Raw genomic sequence first — 21,935 nt, 5'->3', positions numbered from 1 at the left:
GAGATCTTCAAAATGCTACAAGAAAATAACTGCCAACCTAAACTGCTATATTCAGCAAAAACATCTTCCTTAAGTGATGGTGAAACAAAGACATTTTCAGGTAAACACAAACTAAGAGAGTTCATCTATTCCAAAGGATAGACTTTAAGCAGAAGGAAAATGGGCCTAGATGGATGGTTTAAAAGATAAAACAATCAATGAATAATAGAGAAAGTAGCAAAAATGTGCGAAATATAAAAAAGGACTGACTGCAAAATGCAATAATAATTCTAAACAGGTCTCCTTCTGTCTGGTAAGAATATTAAAAAAAAAATTAAACTACATAATAATAACATGTTAAGTCATGAGGAGCTGAATAAAACTAAACTACTAAGGTTCTTGTATTATCTAAGAGGAAGATAAAGATACTGGTTATTTTTAGATTTTGAGAAGTCAAGGATGCATGATATTCCTAGAATAACTATAAAAAGAAAAAAAAGTATAAAACTTCTGAATTAATATATGGGGAAAATGAAATGATATAAGATATTAAATAACTATTTTAAAACATAACAAAAACGGAGAAAAAAGAAATATAAAACAGCCAGGACAAATAGAAAGCAAAAATAAGAGCAACTGTAGCAAATGTAAATAGGCTATATATCCCAGCTAAAAATGTTTGAAAATTGCATTAAAATTCCAACAGATGCTCTTTAAAATAAGCACATCTAAAACATACACATGAATACAAATCTACAGCTATCTCAAAAATAGTTTAATAAATGAAAAAACAAAAAATAAACACAAAAAGAAATATATGATAAGACTTCCCTGGTAGCTCAGTGGTTAAGAATCTGCCTGCCAATGCAGGGGGCACAGGTTCAAGCCTTGGTCCGGGAAGATCCCACATGCTGCAGAGCAACTAAGCCCATGTGCCACAACTACTGAGTCTGCAAGCCAAACTACTGAGCCCACGTGCCACAACTACTGAAGCCTGCGAGCCTAGAGCCTGTGCTCTGCAACAAGAGAAGACACCGCAATGAGAAGCCCGCACACCACAACGAAGAGTAGTCCCCGCTCGCCGCAACTAGAGACAGCCCACACACAGCCACAAAGACCCAACGCAGCTGAAAATAAAATATAAACAAATAAATTAATAAAAAAAGAATTAAAAAAATAAAAAAGAGAAGAAAAACAAATACATGATAGAGATAATCACAAAGCCAAAAAAGGATTCACTGAAAAACTAATATAGCTGATAAACTACAGGCAAGATGAATTAATAGAAAAGGAGGAGGGGAGTTGGGAACAGAAATATGCAGTATCAGAAATGAAAAAAGGAGACATAATTACACATTCTTCAGACATTAAAAATAGGAAGAGGGCACTTTTAACAACTCTGTACCAATAAATATTACAAATTTAGACAAAATGGAGAGAGTCCTAGAAAAAATCTAATTTACCAAAACTGACATAATTTTCTTTAAGAATCTAAGTAATCCTGCAACCATTAAAAAAATTAAATCACTAGTCAAGAATCTGCCACCGCCAAAACTTCAAACCCAAGTGGATTCAGTGGTAATTTCCACCACAACTGGTTATCCATATGTGAATAAAGTTAAAATTACAGCTATACTCCAAACTACCCACAAGTAACAATTCTAAATATACAGACATGAAGTAAAAATGTTTAAAATAAAGAATTACTAACACCATAAAGAGAAAAGGAATTTGCAACCTACTTAACTATCAAAAGATTAGTACCTAGAGTATGTAAAGAAGTCCCAAATTTCAACAACCCAATAAAAAACAGAAAAATGGACAAAGGATATGAACAGTTAGTACAAAAGAAAAGGGGGGGGGGAAAGACCTTTAAGTATATATACAGATGCTCAAACTCACTCACAAGAAAATGTAAATTCAAATAAACTGATACCACTTTTCACTGATCACACTATCAAAACCTATAAGTTTATTAGCATATTCCGCGAGGGGAGATTTTAGAAAAAATAGTCACTTAGGTATACTGTAGGTAAGAGTGCAAAATCCAAGGAAAAGCAGTTTGGCAATATTCATCAAAATTTCAAAAGCATTTATATTTTGACCCAACAATCACAGTTTTGGAAATTAATTGTATAGAAATCTCACATACAAAATGACAACTCTACAAAGTTAACTCCATGCACCACTGTTTTTTTTTTTTTTAACAGCAAAAGATTAGAAAAATATCAAATACTCTATCTACTACAGATTAGGTAAAACTGGTACAGCCACACAATAGAAAACTGCTTTTCCTACACTATAGAATGAGTACGCTTCCTCTATACTGATTTGTGAAGACTTCCAGAATATACTGAAAAGTGGAGGAAAATAATGGAGCATAGCAGAAATTAGAGTAAGAAGGAGGAATATAAAAAAATACACTGGGGGAATGAGCTGGACAGGTACAGGGAAAGACTTTCTTCAATGTACACCTTTACATGTTTTTAAATTGTTTAAATAAATGATCCTAGTAACTTTTTTAGCAACAGGAAGTGTTCATCAACTTGTATATATAACATATTTCATTTTAACTTGTAGATATTAGTAAGAAAAAACAAGCAGCCTGTAGAAAACAGACCCTGAGTTTCTTTTAAGTAATCAGAGAAATGCAGTTTAAAACCACAGTAATATATCATTTCACTTCTACCAGACCAGCAAAAATTTTAAAAAGTTGGACAATGCCATATGTAGAGAGAATGGAGAGCAAAGGGAGGTTTCATTCACAACTGGTGTAGTATAAATCAGAATCACCATCTGGGAAAAGTTAGATATTATCTAATGAAATTGAACATGCAAATATCCTCCCAATGGATCTAGCACTTCCACTACAAATATGCCCGAGCAACAGTATTGTGTATATGCACTTGGAGATGACGGAGAACATTCATGGCTCCACTAATTATAATAGCCCAATGTTGGAAATAACCAATATGTTCATAAAGAATAAAATGGATAAACGTATAATATATTCTTAGAGTAGATTATTATACTTCAACAAAAACGAACGAATCACAGGAGTGGTTCCCAAAGTGGTGGTGATAATGAAAGTGATTTTTTGGTATTATATATTGAAATGTGTCATCATTTGGGAAATCTACATAATTCAGTGAACTAGTATCTTCCTCATGACCAATGCATGGGTGAAAGATCCCTTTAAAGTGCAAGCTACCAGACAAAGATGTCACAAAGAAAGAAAACTACAGGCCAATATCACTGATGAGCATAGATGCAAAAATCCTCAACAAAATACTAGCAAACAAAATCCAACAGCACATTAAAAGGATCATACACCATGATCAAGTGGGGTTTATCCCAGGAATGCAAGGATTCTTCAATATACAAAAATCAATCAATGTGATACACCATATTAACAAATTGAAGGAGAAAAACCATATGATCATCTCAATAGATACAGAAAAAGCTTCTGACAAAATTCAACACCCATTTATGATAAAAAACCCTTCAGAAAGTAGGCACAAAGAGAACTTACCTCAACATAATAAAGGCCATATATGACAAACCCACAGACAGCATCGTTCTCAATGGTGAAAAACTGAAACCATTTCCTCTAAGATCAGGAACAAGACAAGGCTGTCGACTCTCACCACTATTATTCAACACAGTTTTGGGAGTTTTAGCCACAGCAATCAGAGAAGAAAAAGAAATAAAAGGAATCCAAATCGGAAAAGTAGAAGTAAAGCTGTCACTGTCTGCTGATGACATGATACTATACAAAGAAAATCCTAAATACTCTACCAGAAAACTACTAGAGCTAATCAATGAATTTGGTAAAGTAGCAGGATACAAAATTTATCCACAGAAATCTCTTGCATTCCTATACACTAATGATACAAAATGTAAAAGAGCAATTAAGGAAACACTCCCATTTACCACTGCAACAAAAAGAAAAATACCTAGGAATAAACCTACCTAAGGAGAAAAAAGATCTGTATGCAGAAAACTATAAGACACTGATGAAAGAAATTAAAGATGATACCAACAGATGGAGAGATATACCATATTCTTGGATTGGAAGAATCAACATTGTGAAAATGACTATACTACCCAAAGCAATCTACAGATTCAATGCAATCCTTATCAAACTACCAATGGCATTCTTCACAGAACTAGAACAAAAAATTTCACAATTTGTATGGAAACACAAAAGACCCTGAATAGCCAAAGCAATCTTGAGAAAGAAAAACGGAGCTGGAGGAATCAGGCTCTCTGACTTCAGACTATACTACAAAGCTACAGTAATCAAGACAGTATGGTACTGGCACTAAAACAGAAATATAGATCAATGGAACAGGATAGAAAGCCCAGAGATAAACCCACGCACCTATGGTCACCTTATTTTTGATAAAGGAGGCAAGAATATACAATGGAGAAAAGACAGCCTCTTCAATAAGTGGTGCTGGGAAAACTGGACAGCTACATGTAAAAGAAAGAAATTTGAACACTCCCTAACACCAAACACAAAAATAAACTCAAAATGGATTAAAGACCTAAATGTAAGGCCAGACACTATAAAACTCTTAGAGGAAAACATAGGCAGAACACTCTATGAGATAAATCACAGCAAGATCCTTTTTGACCCACCTCCTAAAGTAATGGAAATAAAAACAAAAATAAACAAATGGGACCTGATGAAACTTAAAAGCTTTTACACAGCAAAGGAAAACATAAACAAGATGAAAAGACAACCCTCAGAATGGGAGAAAATATTTGCAAATGAAGCAACTGACAAAGGATTAACCTCCAAAATTTACAAGCAGCTCATGCAGCTCAATATCAAAAAAACAAACAACCCAATCCAAAAGTGGGCAGAAGACCTAAATAGACATTTCTCCAAAGAAGATATACAGATTGCCAACAAACACATGAAAGGATGCTCAACATCACTAATCATTAGAGAAATACAAATCAAAACTACAATGAAGTATCACCTCACACCAGTCAGAATGGCCATCATCAAAGAATCTACAAACAATAAATGCTGGAGAGGGTGTGGAGAAAAGGGAACCCTCTTGCACTGTTGGTGGGAATGTAAATTGATACAGTCACTATGGATAACAGTATGGAGGTTTCTTAAAAAACTAAAAATAGAACTACCATATGACCTGGCAATCCCACTACTGGGCATATACCCTGAGAAAACCATAATTCAAAAAGAGTCATGTACCACAATGTTCACTGCAGCTCTGTTTACAATAGCCAGGACATGGAAGCAACCTAAGTGTCCATGGACAGATGAATGGATAAAGAAGATGTGGCACAGATATACAATGGAATATTACTCAGCCATAAAAAGAAACGAAATTGAGTTATTTGTAGTGAGGTGGATGGACCTAGAGTCTGTCATACAGAGTGAAGTCAGAAAGAGAAAAACAAATACTGTACGCTAACACATATATATGGAATCTTAAAAAAAAAATGTTCTGAAGAACCTAGGGGCAAGACAGGAATAAAGACGCAGGCGTAGAGAATGGACTTGAGGACACGGGGAGCGGGAAGGGTAAGCTGGGATGAAGTGAGAGAGTGGCATGGACTTATATATACTACCAAATGTAACACAGATAGGTAGTGGGAAGCAGCCGCATAGCACAGGGAGATCAGCTCGGTGCTTTGTGACCACCTAGAGGGGTGGGATAGGGAGGGTGGGAAGGAGATGCAAGAGGGAGGAGACATGGGGATATACATATACATATACATGAGATATGGGGATATACATATACATATATGTATAACTGGTTCACTTTGTTATAAAGCAGAAACTAACACACCATTGTAAAGCAATTATACTCCAATAAAGATGTAAAAAAAAAAATGCAAGCTAGACCAATAGGTTTTAATGTCGCATAGGTTGAGAAGTTCATTGATTTCAAACTCTACATTGCAGCTAACCTTTAAGAAACTATTAAGTTTTGATGAGTATTAAAGAAAAATATAACTATTTAAAAGAATACTAAAATATTCCTCCCTCTTCTAAACATACAGCTCAGTGAGGCCGGATTTTTTCATATACGTCAACCAAAACAGTATATTGCAACTAACTGAATGCAGAAGCAAACATGGGACTCTAGTCATTAAAGATATTTGCAAAAACGTAAAACAATGCCACTCTTGCCACTAACTTATTTTGGGTTTTGGAACATAGTTATTTTTCATTAAAAATGTTGTTTAAGACATAGTAGGTTTACTATTATTAGTAGTAGTATTTTTTAGAGGTATACACCTCTATAAGCTTAATGGTATATGTAAATATACCAATATCTATGTTTAAAATTGGTTGGTTTTAATATCTAATGTGATATAATCCACATAAGCAAAGGATCTTTGTGGTCCTCAATACTTCCTAGAACTGTGAAGGAGTCCTGAAGTTTCTGAATTGAGCTATAGGTACATGCTTCAACAGGGATGGATCTCAGAAACATAACGTTTAACGAAAGTAATTCACAGAATACGCAATATGATTCTACTTAAAGTTCAAAAACAGGTGAAAGCAAACAATATGTTGGTTAAGGATACATATATGGTTGATAAAACTGTGAAGAAAACCAAAGGAATAATTAACACAAAATTCAGGACGACCATGGTGATGGGGGCAGAGAATCCTTTGTTTCTGGAGAAAGGCACACACCAAAGGCTTCTAAGGTACTTGTGATGGTCTATTAAGCAGAGTACACAGATAGTTTTTTTTTTTAAATCAGTACAAACAAATGGCATATTTCACAACGAAAATTTTAACAGAAGAAACAAGGAGACATACCTATCCTCCTAGAAGGAAAAACTCAAAAGAATGTCTCTTCTCAAATTAATCTATAAATTCAATGCAATCACAAACAATATTCCAACAAGATTTTCTATAGAACTTGAAAAGATGATTTTAAATTTCATCTGGAAGACAAATGCAAAAGAAGAGCCCAAAGCTTTTTTCAAAAGAAAGTACCAAACTATATCATAAAGCTACAATAATTGAAACAGTGTGGTAATAGATAAATGGGCCAAAGAAAAGAAGAAAATTCAGAACTCAATTAAAAAAAAAAATCAGCAAAGTATATGACCTGGCCAAAAATGCTTAATTTTCTTACTACTCAAGGAAGATAAACATTTAAATGAGATGTTATTTCAACTATTAGAAAATTAGTAAAATATTACCATCCGGTGCTGGCTAGTGGGGAGATAAAACACATCTTTTGAGAAAGTGAATATAAAAGGGTACAATCATTTGAGGGTAATTTAATAGCATTATTATCCATCATTCTCAGAAGCAATCAAGTCTATGATTCATAGAAATACTATGATGAGCACATGAAACACTGCTTATAATGGCAAAAAAATCGCTGTAGCATTTTAGTTATAAGGGAAAACTTGAAAATAACTTAAACGTCCATCAGTAGAGGAATGAAAGACTCATTTGACAAATGGATGCCATATCTATTTAATTATACTAAATAGATATATCACACTGCATTTATTTAACAAACACTACGTCTCAGTTAAGTTTTTAGACACTTTGCAGATTTTAATTCATTTAAGCAACTATGTCTGGATTACAGGAGATGCTCCTGATACAGCTCTTTTTAAAAAAGAACTGGTTACACTTGGAGAAATGTCCTGAAAACACAAAATTTCAAACACTGTTCTTTGACTTCCTTAAAATAGTTGTGAACACTGTGTCACTTTTAATTTTTCTCCAGTCTGAGTTATTCACTGATGTACTGAGCATACTGTATAGAGCTATCCGGTTCTAGAAGGCAGTTTTTCAACAGAAAAGTATTTTTACACTATTAAGGAATAGCAGCTTTGTTATAAACCTCCCGAGTAGGCTTACTACCAATCTCAGAGCCTATAATATTAAATATACCCAAACCCCTTTCCCCTTCTAATGCTTTTGCAGGGGAACACCGTGGGCCCTTGGATCACCAACGTTACTGCAATAACACCGTATGCTTGCACAGCACTTAACGTCCGGAATATATTTTCAAAAACCTTACTGTTCTAATTTTACCTTACAGGGAGAATAAAGGGTAAAAGAGGTGTATTTAAATATATGGATTTCAAATAGACAAGTGGTGATTAAGAGAAACTTGAGGATTTTCAAAGGATCTTCCCCCCAATTTTGAGGTTAATGTGCCACGTTCTCCCACAAATGCTGCTTGGTGCCACCTTCAGACAAACTGCTGGGTTGCATGGACCAACCTACGATGACGCGCTACTTCAGTTTTCAGCTAAATGACCCTCCCTGGGGAAAGACCTCTTCCTTCTATGCCTACGTTAAAAAAGAAAAGGTCACACACGGCCAATGAAGTCTCTGCAGAAGGAAAGCGGAGGTGCGGACTTCACCAAGAATCCTTAGAAAAGTACTTCACTGCCAGTCCCAATCCAAGGAGCAAAGCTTCAGCTGGCTACTTCTTACAACGTCCACGAGGATGCAGCGGTCCTCTCACAGGTAACTCAAAGGAAGTGCTGAGCCGCCCTACACTTTCTGCCTCCGACAGGGGAAACAGGAATTCTGACGCCTTACACACCTGGAAGACTCTGACTGACTAGAAACAGGTGAAGATCGGTGTGTTAGCAGCTGAGAGCGGCCACAGGTGGAGTCAGAGCCGAAGCAGCAAAGCAAAAGCGATTCTGAAAACCACTCCCCCCCCCGCCCCTCCCACCCAGAGCAGCGCTAACAAGCAAGAACGCGTGAGTCAACTCAGCATCCATGAGAAGCATGCAAAGTCGACTGGAACTGAATTTTTCATTAAAAAAACAACAACAACAACAACGAACCCCTCACAGCCCGAGCGGCCATGCCGAGCACTCGGCCCCGGAGGACGGGTTCCTCTCGCGTCCCCCCGGGTGGGCGTCCACGAGGGGCAGTCTCACCTGTCCTCTGCGCCGCCACCGCCGCCGCGGACCGATGATGAGCGTTCAGTTTCCTCCCCATGCTAAGATGCTGTCCGCGCCTCCACACGCGCTTCCTCCCCTCAGGCCCTCGAGGCCGAGCGTGACAGATCCCGTCGGACGCCGCGAACCAGCCGCGCCCGGGCCAACTCCCCGGGCCGGGGAGCCGTCGGGCCGCCCCTTGCAGTGGACTCCCCTCCTCCTGGTTCCACAGGGCCCGCGTTCGCACAGGCTCCTCAGCGGCGCGCGGGACCCTCCACGTCGCAAACAGTCCTTCCTCTCCGCCCTTGTGCCAAGAACGCCGCCCGGGCGTCGCGGGGCGGCTCCGAGGTGCCGACGGGAGTGACGCGGGCCCGGCGTCCAGGCTCGGAGCCTGCAGGCCTCGCCGCGCTCGTCAGCCAAACGCCGTCCCTGCCCCAGAGGGTCATAGGAAAGCACGGACCCTGAGACGCCTGGCCACCTGAGGTAACAAGTCGACGTTCTCACTGACTGACGCTGGAACCCGGAAGTAAAACCCCACGCCCACAGGAAGCGAAGATGGGGGGGGGGGGAGAGAAAGTGAAAACTGAACTGTGGCGTCCCTAGGAGGCAGGAGCCAATCGCTGGGGAGAAGCCGACGCGCAGGCGCGAGCTGCGGCCGTCGTCCACGCGGCGCTCGCCTCTCTCCTCTGCGCAGGCGCGAGGCCGCAGCGCGGCCCGGAATTGGACGAAGGATTCTGGCGGGCGCGGTTGCCCGGCGGGCGGAGCGGGGCGTCTCGCGGGGCTGACGCGTCACCGGAAGCGGAAGGCGCGCAAGGGGCGCGGCCATGACGGCCTTGAATGTGCTATGGGGCTTCGTTCACTTCACCGTTGGTAGTATTTACCTCCTTGAGTCTCCTGCTATAGCTGCCGCAGGGACGCTTGTCTTGTCTTGCCCAAAAGCGACGTTTACGAAATCACGGCTTTGTAGTAATTTAATAAACGTTGATCCATGTAACATTTGTTTATATGGTGGTTCCCTAGGAAAACACCGCTAGAAGTTTCTATTCCATGCAGAGTTAAGGGAATAGCATTACTATAGCAATGCTGTTACCACAAATAGCATTACTTCTACCAATCAGAGATACTAGGTGATGCACTTAACCGTGAGCCAGACACTGGGCCACACTATGGGAATAGAATAATTTACTCATTCATTAGCATCTTTTATTGTTTACTGTGGCCAGGTGCTGAATTAGGCACTAAGATTACAGTCATGAATAAGCCAGATAAGGACCCTGCACAGAGTGGAGCTTATTCTAGAGGTGGATGACAAACAGTAACAACACCACCACCACCACCAGAACAGAACTTAATAATACTGCAGTGAAAACAAGCCAGAAATGCTGAGGATGGGGTTGGAAGCTGGACGCCGGAGCAGAAGAGGCAGAGCTACAACGTCTCACTGAATAAGGGACATTTGAGGTCAAACCTCAGTGATAAAAACAGACCAAATTAGTTCTTGGAAGATGAGGAGGAAGAACTTTCCAAGCAGAAGACAAAGCAAGTACAAAAGCCCTAGACATGAAATTGTGTTCAAGAACTGAGGAAGGTTGGCTGTAGAAGCAGAGGCTGAAGTACAGCCGATGTTTTCAAAGTACATAAAACCAGTATGTACAACTCCCTGGTTTATCACAAAGCAAATATTCATGAAACCACCACCCTGGTCAAGAAATAAAACATTGCCAAAAACCCGGAAGTTCCTTCTTGTGCCACCTATGGATCAATACCCACTCCCCTTACCTACCATCAAACCTAACAACGAATCTAACTTGCATGGTAATCTCTTCCTTTCCTTTCTTAGTAGGTTCGCTGCCTAAATATGCATCCCTAAACTTTATCATTTAGTTTTGCTTGTGGTTTGAACTTTATATAAACTGAATGGGTTTGTGCCTGGTTTCTTTGGAGTAACATTGTTTGTGAGACTCATGTTTTTGTGTATGCAGTTCTTTCATTTTCATTGCTATATATATAGGGATGGGTGTAGCACATTTTCTTTATACATTTTACTGTTGATAGACATTTGCATTGTTTCCAGTTCTTGGCTATTATGAATAATACTGCTTGAACTTTCTTATTCACGTCTCTGTACACTTGGGCATCATTTATGTTGGGTGTATTACATGCTGGACGTGCTGGACATGATGATTTGGATTTTTGCTTCAGCAAATATTTATTCCCTTCCCTCTTCTACTGTTGGTCAGGTTTGCTTTTCTACCCCATTGATATTGTCCTTGGTTATATGAATTCTTTTAGTTGATAGAATATTCGCAGACATGATATATGCAGGAGTCTTGTGTGCTTGCATAGTTTGATTTGGCTCCTGAGTGCAGGTGATGCACACGAGGAGACCACAGTCTCATGTAGCTGTTGCCCCTTCAGTCTGGGCCCTCAGAATAAGCACATGTGGAGCAGATGTGAATCCAACCTGCAGGCCAAACCAATCTTAGGTTAGCATAAACTTAGACATCCCAAAGATTGGTGAGTATGAGAACTAATGCTGTTGTCTTAAGTCACTGAGCTTGGGGTGGTCTATTATACAGCATTATTGTGGCAATAAAGAAGGCATATGTTCAGCTTTAATAGATAAAGTCAAACTTCTTGCAAATTGGTTTTACAAAGTTATATTTCCACAAGAAATGTATGAGAATTCTAGTTTCTCTACATCTTGGTCAATATTTTTTAACTTTAGCTACTCTGAAGGGTGTCATATGGTTTGAATTTTCATTGACTCCAACTTTGTTCTTTTTCCAGTATTTGAATAGTTTTGGCTATTCTAAGTCATTTGAATTTCTGTATAAATTTTAGAATCAGCTTATTTTCTACCTCAAAACACACACACACACACAAACAAACAAATCAAAAACAAACAAACAAACAACCCACAGCTGCTAGGATATTGCCTGGGATTGTGTTTAATACATAGATCAATTTGGAGAGAATTAACGTCTTAATATTCTACCTTTGAATTCATGAACATGATATCTCTATTTATTTAGGTCTCTCATATTTTCTCTAAGCAACATCTATATTTTTCAGTGTACAGGTCTTGTGCACATTTTGTTATATTTATCTCTTCATAGTTTTATGGTATTTTGAAATTTTAATTTATAATGGCTTGTTGCTAGTATATAGAAATACAAATGATTTTCCCATAGCAACCTTATATCCTGCAACTTGCTAAACTCACTAATTAGATCTAATAGCTATTTGTGTGTGTGTATGTGTGTGTGTATGTATTCCTTAAGATTTTCTAAGACAAACATGTTGACTGCAAATAAAAATACTTTTCTTTGTTTCCAATCTGTATTTTTTTCCCTATTGCATCGTTTAAGTCCTCAAATGCAATATTGAATATAAGAGGTGAGAGCAAGCATCTTATTATTGATCTATGGGGAAAGCATTCAGTATTTCACCAGTAAGTATAATGTTACCTTTGGTGTTTTCTGTCCTTTTTTAGGTTGAGGATTTGCCCTTTTATTCCTAGTTTTTGAGAGCTTTTATCATAAATGAATGTTGAATTTTTTCTGCATCTACTGAGAGGATTATATAGTTGTTTTCTTTTTAAAAAATCTACTAGTATGATGAATTACATTATTTTCAAATGTTAACCCAACCTTGAATTCCTGGGATGAACCAAATTTACTTAGGATGCATTATCCTTTCTCTGTATTACTGGACATGAATTGCTATATTTTGTTAAGGATTTTGGCATGTATGTTCATGAGAGATATTGGTCCACAGTTTACTTTTCTTGTAGTATCTTAGTTTTGGTATCAGGGTAACTCTAGCCTCACAGAATGAGTTGGTAAGTATTCCCTCATCTTTTAATTTCCAAAATACTCTGATTAAAATTTGTATTATTTCTTCCAAAAATGTTTAATAGAATTAATCAGTGAAGTCGTTAGGGACCTGTATTTTCTTTATAGGGAGTTTTTTTAAGTACAAATTTTATTTCATTAATAGATATAGAGTTATTAAGAATATCTATTTTAGAGGAATAGAGCTCTACCAATACCACTGTAACAGCAGGGTGACTGTAGGCTTTCTCCAAAAGCCCCAAGGAGAAACAGCAGAAGCTTAACACTGTGTGTTTGAGGAAATAGATACCACCAAAATAATCCAGTGAGTCACTGAGCAAATAAATAAGCAAATAACAGTAACAAGGCCCCAAGGGGTGAGGGGAGACCAGCACACAGAGTTGTGGCAATTTATTACATAAATATTCTGCTTCCAACCAAAAATTATGAGTCATGAAAAGAAAACAGAAAAGTATGACCATGCAATGAAAAAAGCAAGCAACAGAAACTCTTGTGAGAGTGACTAATATTGTATTTAAGAGAGAAAGACTTCAAAGTAGCCATTATAAACATGTTCAACAGACTAAAGGAAAGTGTGGTAAAAGAAGTAAGGAAAGATATGTTGACAATATCACATCAAATGAAGAATATCAATAAAGCGAAATTATAAAACCAATCCTAAATAAAAAAAAGAGAGAAATTACAAAAAAGAGCCAAATGGAAAATGTGGAGTTGAAAAGTAAAATAATTGAAACAAAAACACCTAGAGGGACTCAACAGTGATTAGAACTGAAAGAAGAAAGAATTAGCAAGCTTGAATATAGACAACCCTCAGAATGGGAGAAAATATTTGCAAATGAACCAACTGACAAAGGATTAATCTCCACAATTTACAAGCAGCTCATGCAGCTCAATATCAGAAAAACAAACAACCCAATCCAAAAATGTACAGAAGACCTAAATAGACATTTCTCCAAAGAAGATATACAGATTGCCAACAAACACATGAAAGGATGCTCAACATCATTAATCATTAGAGAAATGCAAATCAAAATTACAATGAGATATCATCTCACACCGATCAGAATGGCCATCATCAAAAAATCTAGAAACAATAAATGCTGGAGAGGGTGTGGAGGAAAGGGAACACTCTTGCACTGTTGGTGGGAATGTAAATTGATACAGCCACTATGGAGAACAGTATGGAGGTTCCTTAAAAAACTACAAATAGAACTACCATACGACCCAGCAATCCCACTACTGGGCATATACCCTGAGAAAACCATAGTTCAAAAAGAGTCATGTACCAAAATGTTCATTGCAGCTCTATTTACAGTAGCCAGGACATGGAAGCAACCTAAATGTCCATCGACAGATGAATGGATAAAGAAGATGTGGCACATATATACAATGGATTATTACTCAGCCATAAAAAGAAATGAAATGGAGGTATTTGTAATGAGGTGGATGGAGTTAGAGTCTGTCATACAGAGTGAAGTAAGTCAGAAAGAGAAAAACAAATACAGTATGCTAACACATATATACGGAATCTAAGGGAAAAAAAAAAAAGCCATGAAGAACCTAGTGGCAAGACGGGAATAAAGACACAGACCTACTAGAGAATGGACTTGAGGATATGGGGAGGGGGTGGGGTGAGATGTGACAGGGTAAGAGAGTGTCATGGACATATATACACTACCAAATGTAAAATAGATAGCTAGTGGGAAGCAGCCACATAGCACAGGGAGATCAGCTCGGTGCTTTGTGACCACCTAGAGGGGTGGGATGGGGAGGGTGGGAGGGAGGGAGATGCAAGAGGGAAGAGATATGGGAACATATTGTATGTGTATGGCTGATTCACTTTGTTGTAGAGCAGAGGCTAACACACCATTGTAAGGCAATTGTACTTCAATAAAGATGTTTAAAAAAAAAAAAAAAAGTTTTCATTGACTGGATCTCCAGAAGACCGTATGCTTTTTCAAAACAGAAACTCCATCTTATGTTTTGTATGTTTCAATTTTGTGCTTTGCAGTAGGAACTCAAAAATACCCATTATGAATTGAACTGAATAAATTAGAAACTAGATAATCAAAAAAAAAAAAAAAAAAAGGACAACCTGGAAGAAATGGACAATTTCGTAGAAATGCACAACCTTCCGAGACTGAACCAGGAAGAAATAGAAAATATGAACAGACCAATCACAAGCAGTGAGATTGAAACTGTGATTAAAAATCTTCCAACAAACAAAAGCCCAGGACCAGATGGCTTCAAAGGCGAATTCTATCAAACATTTAGAGAAGAGCTAACACCTATCTTTCTCAAACTCTTCCAAAATATTGCAGAGGGAGGAACACTCCCAAACTCATTCTATGATGCCACCATCATCCTGATACCAAAACCAGACAACGAAGTCACAAATAAAGGAAACTACAGGCCAATATCACTGATGAACATAGATGCAAAAATCCTCAACAAAATACTAGCAAACAGAATCCAACAGCACATTAAAAGGATCATACACCATGATCAAGTGGGGTTTATCCCAGGAATGCAAGGATTCTTCAATATACACAAATCAATCAATGTGATACACCATATTAATAAATTGAAAGAGAAAAACCATATGATCATCTCAATAGATGCAGAGAGGGCTTTTGACAAAATTCAACACCTAGTTATGATAAAAACCCTTCAGAAAGTAGGCAGAGAGAGAACTTACCTCAACATAATAGAGGCCATATATGACAAACCCAGAGCCAACATCGTTCTCAGTGGTGAAAAACTGAAACCATTTCCACTAAGATCAAGAACAAGACAAGGTTGCCCAGTCTCACCACTATTATTCAACATAGTTTTGGAACTTTTAGCCACAGCAATCAGAGAAGAAAAAGAAATAAAAGGAATCCAAATCGGAAAAGAAGAAGTAAAGCTGTCACTGTTTGCAGATGACATGAAACTATACATAGAGAATCCTAAAGATGCTACCAGAAAACTACTAGAGCTAATCAATGAATTTGGTAAAGTAGCAGGATACAAAATTTATGCACAGAAATCTCTTGCATTCCTATACACTAATGATAAAAAATCTGAAAGAGAAATTAAGGAAACACTCTCATTTATCACTGCAACAAAAAGAAAAAATACGTAGGAATAAACCTACCTAAGGACACAAAAGACCTGTATGCAGAAAATTATAAGACACTGATGAAAGAAATCAAAGATGATACAAATAGATGGAGAGATATACCATGTTTTTGGATTGGAAGAATCAACATTGTGAAAATGACTATACTACCCAAAGCAATGTACAGATTCAATGCAATCCCTATCAAACTACCACTGGCATTTTTCACAGAACTAGAACAAAAAATTTCACAATTTGTATGGAAACACAAAAGACCCTGAATAGCCAAAGCAATCTTGAGAAAGAAAAACGGAGCTGGAGGAATCAGGTTCCCTGACTTCAGACTATACTACAAAGCTACAGTAATCAAGACAGTATGGTCTGACACAAAAACAGCAATATAGATCAATGGAACAGGATAGAATGACCAGAGATAAACCCACACACATATAGTCACTTTATCTTTGATAAAGGAGGCAAGAATATACAATGGAGAAAAGACAGCCTCTTCAATAAGTGGTGCTGGGAAAACCGGACAGCTACATGTAAAAGAATGAAATTAGAACACTCCCTAACACCATACACAAAAATAAACTCAAAATGGATTAAAGACCTAAATGTAAGGCCAGATACTATAAAACTCTTAGAGGAAAACATAGGCAGAACACTCTCTGATATACATCACAGCAAGATCCTTTTTGACCCACCTCCTAGAGAAATGGAAATAAAAGCAAAAATAAACAAACGGGACCTAATGAAACTTAAAAGCTTTTGCACAGCAAAGGAAAACATAAACAAGATGAAAAGAGAACCCTCAGAATGGGAGAAAATATTTGCAAATGAAGCAACTGACAAAGGATTAATCTCCAAAATTTACAAGCAGCTCAGTATCAAAAAAACAAACAACCCAATCCAAAAATGGGCAGAAGACCTAAATAGACATTTCTCCAAAGAAGATATACAGATTGCCAACAAACACATGAAAGGATGCTCAACATCATTAATCATTAGAGAAATGCAAATCAAAACTACATTGAGATATCATCTCACACCGGTCAGAATGGCCATCATCAAAAATATCTACAAACAATAAATGCTGGAGAGGGTGTGGAGAAAAGGGAACCCTCTTGCACTGTTGGTGGGAATGTAAATTGGTGCAGCCACTATGGAGAACAGTATGGAGGTTCCTTAAAAAACTAAAAATAGAACTACCATATGACCCAGCAATCCCACTACTGGGCATATACCCTGAGAAAACCATAATTCAAAAAGAGTCATGTATCACAATGTTCATTGCAGCTCTATTTATAATAGCCAGGACATGGAAGCGACCTAAGTGTCCATCGACAGATGAATGGATAAAGAAGATGTGGTACATACAAACAATGGAATATTACTCAGCCATAAAAAGAAACGAAATTGAGTTATTTGTAGTGAGGTGGATGGACCTAGAGTCTGTCATACAGAGTGAAGTAAGTCAGAAAGAGAAAAACAAATACCGTATGCTAACACGTATATATGGAATCTAAAAAAAAAAAATGGTCATGAAGAACCTAGAGGCAAGACGGGAATAAAGATGCAGACCTACTAGAGAATGGACTTGAGGATACGGGGAGGGGGAAGGGTAAGCTGGGACAAAGTGAAAGAGTGGCATGGACATATATACACTACCAAATATAAAATAGATAGCTAGTGGGAAGCAGCCACATAGCACAGGGAGATCAGCTCGGTGCTTTGTGACCACCTAGAGGGGTGGGATAGAGAGGGTGGGAGGGAGGGAGATGCAAGAGGGAAGAGATATGGGGATATATGTGTATGTATAGCTGATTCACTTTGTTATAAAGCAGAAACTAACACACCATTGTAAAGCAATTATACTCCAATAAAGATGTTAAAAAAAAAGCAAACGGAAAAACGAACAGAACCTCAGAGAAATGTGGTACAATATTGAGTACATCAACCTGTGTATAATGGGAGTAGCAGGAGAGGAGAGAGAGAATGGAGAAGAAAAAATATTTGGAGAAATAATAGCTAAAAACTCCCCAAATTGATTGAAAAATAGTAATATACACATCCAGGAAGCTCAATGAACTCCAAGTGGTATAAATTCAGAGAGTTACAAATAAACACATCATAGGAAAAAAATGCTCAGAGTCAAAGACAAGGACAAAATCTTGAAAGCAGCAACAAAAAAATAACTTGTCGTTTATAATAGAACCCTAATAAGATTAAAAGCCGACTTCTCAGCAGAAACAATGGAATCTAGAAGACAGTGAGATGACATATTCAAAGTACCCAAAGAAAAAAAACTGTCAACCAAGGATCCTATATCCAGCAACTTTATCTTTCAAAAGTGAAAGTGAATAAAAGACTGTCCCAAATAAACAAAAACTGAAAGAATTTTTTGCTAGCAGATCTGCATTACAAGAAATACTAAAGAAGTTCTTCAAGTTGAAAACAAGTGACCACAAATGGTAATCTGAATCTGCATGAAAAAGTAAAGAACACTGGTAAAATTTATTACATAAAGATAAAAAACAGTATAAATGCATATTTTTCTCCTTTATTCTCATAACTAATTTGAAAAGCCATGAAATAATATGTACATAATGTAATATTGGGCTTATTGGGGCTTATAACATGTAGAAATGAAATATATGTACAGTACATTTGCCAATAGAAGCACAAAGGAGGTAAGTGGGGCAAAGCTGCATTTGGCTAAGGAAATGACAACAGATGGTAAGGTAATAATTATAAAAATGTTTTGTTGGGTTTGTAACATTTGTAGATGTAATATGTATGACAATAATAATGCAAAAGGAAAAAAAAAGGATTAGCGCTAAATAGGTGTAGCATTTTTATATATCACTGAATTAAGCTAGTATAAATCTGAAGCTGATTCCGATAAGATATATATAGGAAACCCTAGAGAAAAACTAAAATAAACAAACAAAATTAAAGAAATGAAAATGCTACAATAGAAAATATTCACTTAATGCAAATGAAAGCAGTAAAGGAGGAACAGAGAAACAAGACATGAGACATATAGAAAACAAAAAATAAAATGGCAAGACATAAATCCAACTATATAAATATAATTAAATGTGAATGGATTAAACAACAAATCAAAAGGGAGATTAGTAGAGAGATCAGCAGAATGGATTAAAAGATGATATAACTATAATCTGTTTGCTGAAGACACACTCTAGATCCAAAGATATAAATATATTGAAAGTAAAAGGATGGGAGTATATTCACCCATAAGAAAGCTGAAATGGCTATACTAATATAAGACAAAACATACTTTGAAACAAAAAAGATATTCCTAGAGATAAGGAGGGAAATTGATATAAGTATCAATTCATAAGGAAGAGATACAAGTTATAAATAGATATGCACCTAATAACAGAACTCCGAAACACATGAAGAAAAAACTGCAGAAATGAAGAGAGAAATATTCACTTTCAATAATGGATAGAATAATAAGATCAACAAGTAAACCTTCTTTTCCTAAGTTTCCCCTTGAGAGGGCCTTGGGAACCACGGAGGAACTGCTCCCCAAATGTGTGTGGAGAAATGGATCTGTTTGGTGCAAAGGATTGACTGTGATGGCACTGGAGGTGAACTCGTTCAAGAGGACCTGCTGTGGAAGCGTAGTTGAGTCACGGACTCCAGCAGCCAGCCCACTGGACCCACCATGGCATTCACATTTCCTTAAGGATGCTCCTAGACAGTAACCAGTGGCATAGAGAATTGGAAAATTTTAGGCAAAACAAGTTTAATCACGCATTAATTGTTGTTAAAACTAAAAACACCAAAACAGCATTTTGCTTTCTGGCCATGATGGAGTAACTGGTATCATTTTATCTTTTCACTATAAATTTCTGGAAAACTGGGAAAAACATTTACAACAACTATTTTCAGACTTTGAACAAGAGACAGCCCAGCACTTTGATCCCTGAACTGAAAGAAAGTGAACAAACAAGCTTTCTGACTGGATGCATTTATTGCACCATGGGTGGGAAGGGAGAACCCCATATAGAATGATGGTATTGTTGAGCTAAGGAAACAGAAATTTGAGTTTCAAGAAACTAAGGTGGTTTGAATTTTTGGGACAGTACACAAGGAGGAGAAAGGTATGTGGAGAACTCCAGAAATTTGTATAGGGATTCCCTAAAGTCTGACTGAATACTAAGTTTCACATGTATAACGAGAGACTACAAGAGGTCAGGAAAAGAACTCCCAGAAAAAGACTCCTGGGGAGCTGTAGAATTACCAAGTACCAGAGCTCACATAGGCTTGGGAGACATTTGAGTTCTGACCTACCAGAGAGGAAAGAAAGACCTTGCTGAACACCTGGGGCATTCAGGAGAAACCCCTGGAAGCCTTGCCTTAGTAGGTTAGCAAAAAAAAAAAAAAAAAGTAGCCTTAGAGATTAACAAAAAAATAGATAAAAGAATTACTACGTAATGAGTATTTTGGGAACAATTCTTTTTAAGTTCAGAAAAAAATTACCTTAGATTCTACACATAGCAACAAATTCCAGATGGGTTAAAGACTTAACAGAACAGAACAAAACAGAATAATATACATATTCTGGCTCTTGGTGGGTAAATACATTCAGAATATTGAAGATAAAAGAAATACTCTAAGAGAATATATTTCTGAATATATAAAAACTTAAAAAAGCTTTTCTACAAGAAAATGTTGAAATCAAGCAACAGAGTGGAGAAAAATTATAACATAGTGAGCTAATAATAAGGAAATGTTTGCTTTCTAATATATTTAGTAAATACTTGCATACACACATATGTATGTGTGTATATATACATACAGATATAGACATAAATACATCTATACATAAGTATATAAATATATGGTATATACATATATAAATATAAATTTTAAGATATAGTCTATACCCAGATCTAGATGATCCTTTGTTAACGAAGAAATATTGAAGAAAATACAAACATACAAACACACGGCATTGTCATAGGGAAAAACATACCATCCCCTGGGCAAATATATTAATTCAAAAATGTACTGCACTTAGTAAAAAATGCAAGAAACTTGCAAGAAAAATGCAAGAGCCTAATTTTGGTAGACAAGTGGCAAAAAGGTTACAAACATATTGCTAATAGGCTTGAAATGTCACTTCCAGGCCTGCGGCGATGAATTTCCCCGCGCTTGGGATTCGGATACACGGGGTTCAAACCCTTGTGGGTATAGCGCCCGACTGGAGGTAAAGACTCAGTCCTAGGGGAGACCTCTCCTGGGTCTGCTCTCTGCTAGTCCTTATGTGTTTCCAGATGGGATCATTCCTGATATTTTTACTTTTCAGCTCAAACTAACTTCTGCATTTAGGCTCAGTACAGGTCCCGTGATGTGGCTGCAATCGATTACTCAATCGCCCACTTGGAATCATTTGCAAACAGGGTCTTCATTTCTGTCATGAGACTTCAAAAGGCGTGGTGTATGCGTGCGTTTTAACGAACCTGAACAATTTGGAATTTATGATTTCTCTGGAAAGATGAAAGAAACTGGGGTATGCCAACTCGGGTAGGAAGTCTGTCTTTAAAATGAAAGCATGGAGGGGAGGGGCGGGGAGGCTCTGGAGCTTTGCCGAGGTCGATTCAATACAAAGGAAGGTAGTGAGTTGTAGCAGCTGGACACATCTGCACATGGACACTTAGACACGTGGACACGTTTTACACACGGACACAGGACATGTTCTACACGTGGACATATGGGCGCAATTTGCATGCACACATATTTTGCACACGGACGCTGATTTTGCCCGTGGATACTTGGACATGTGGAAATGTTTTGCACACGGACACTTGTTCTGCACCTAGACACGTTTTGCACACTGACACACGGACGCGCTGTGCACATGGACATACGGGCACGTTTTGCATGTGGACATATTTTGCACCTGGACACGTGTTTTGCAGAGGGACGTATGGACACGTTTTGCACACTGACACCCTCTGCACATGGACACACGGCACGGCTTGCACAAGAACAAATATTTTGCACACGAACACGTTTGCATAGCAAACACTAGCAGC

The 21,935-nt window shown here is 37.6% G+C and overlaps 1 protein-coding gene across 7 annotated transcripts in view; it reads right to left on the bottom strand.

Annotated features, from left to right (window-relative positions):
- TASOR2 (transcription activation suppressor family member 2) overlaps window positions 1-13,556 on the bottom strand; it is a 75,151-nt gene extending 61,595 nt beyond the window's left edge. For 6 of the 7 annotated variants that reach the window (XM_082387124.1, XM_082387129.1, XM_082387122.1 and 3 more), the window contains exon 1: window positions 8,902-13,556. Coding sequence is in view for 1 of the 7 variants with exons in the window: in XM_082387125.1 (XP_082243251.1) it covers window positions 8,902-8,962 (61 nt within the window). In the remaining 6 variants the exon portion in view is untranslated. Of the gene's footprint in view, window positions 1-6,793; window positions 6,922-8,901 lie in introns of all 7 variants that reach the window. The other variant, XM_082387123.1, reaches the window with a different exon arrangement.
- Window positions 13,557-21,935: the final 8,379 nt, after the last annotated feature.

Source organism: Balaenoptera borealis, assembly GCF_965194805.1.
Source record: "Balaenoptera borealis genome assembly, chromosome: 3".
NCBI classification, from domain to species: Eukaryota; Metazoa; Chordata; class Mammalia; order Artiodactyla; family Balaenopteridae; genus Balaenoptera; species Balaenoptera borealis.
The sequence above is the reverse complement of the archived record's forward strand: the minus strand, read 5'-3'. Positions and strand labels throughout refer to the sequence as shown.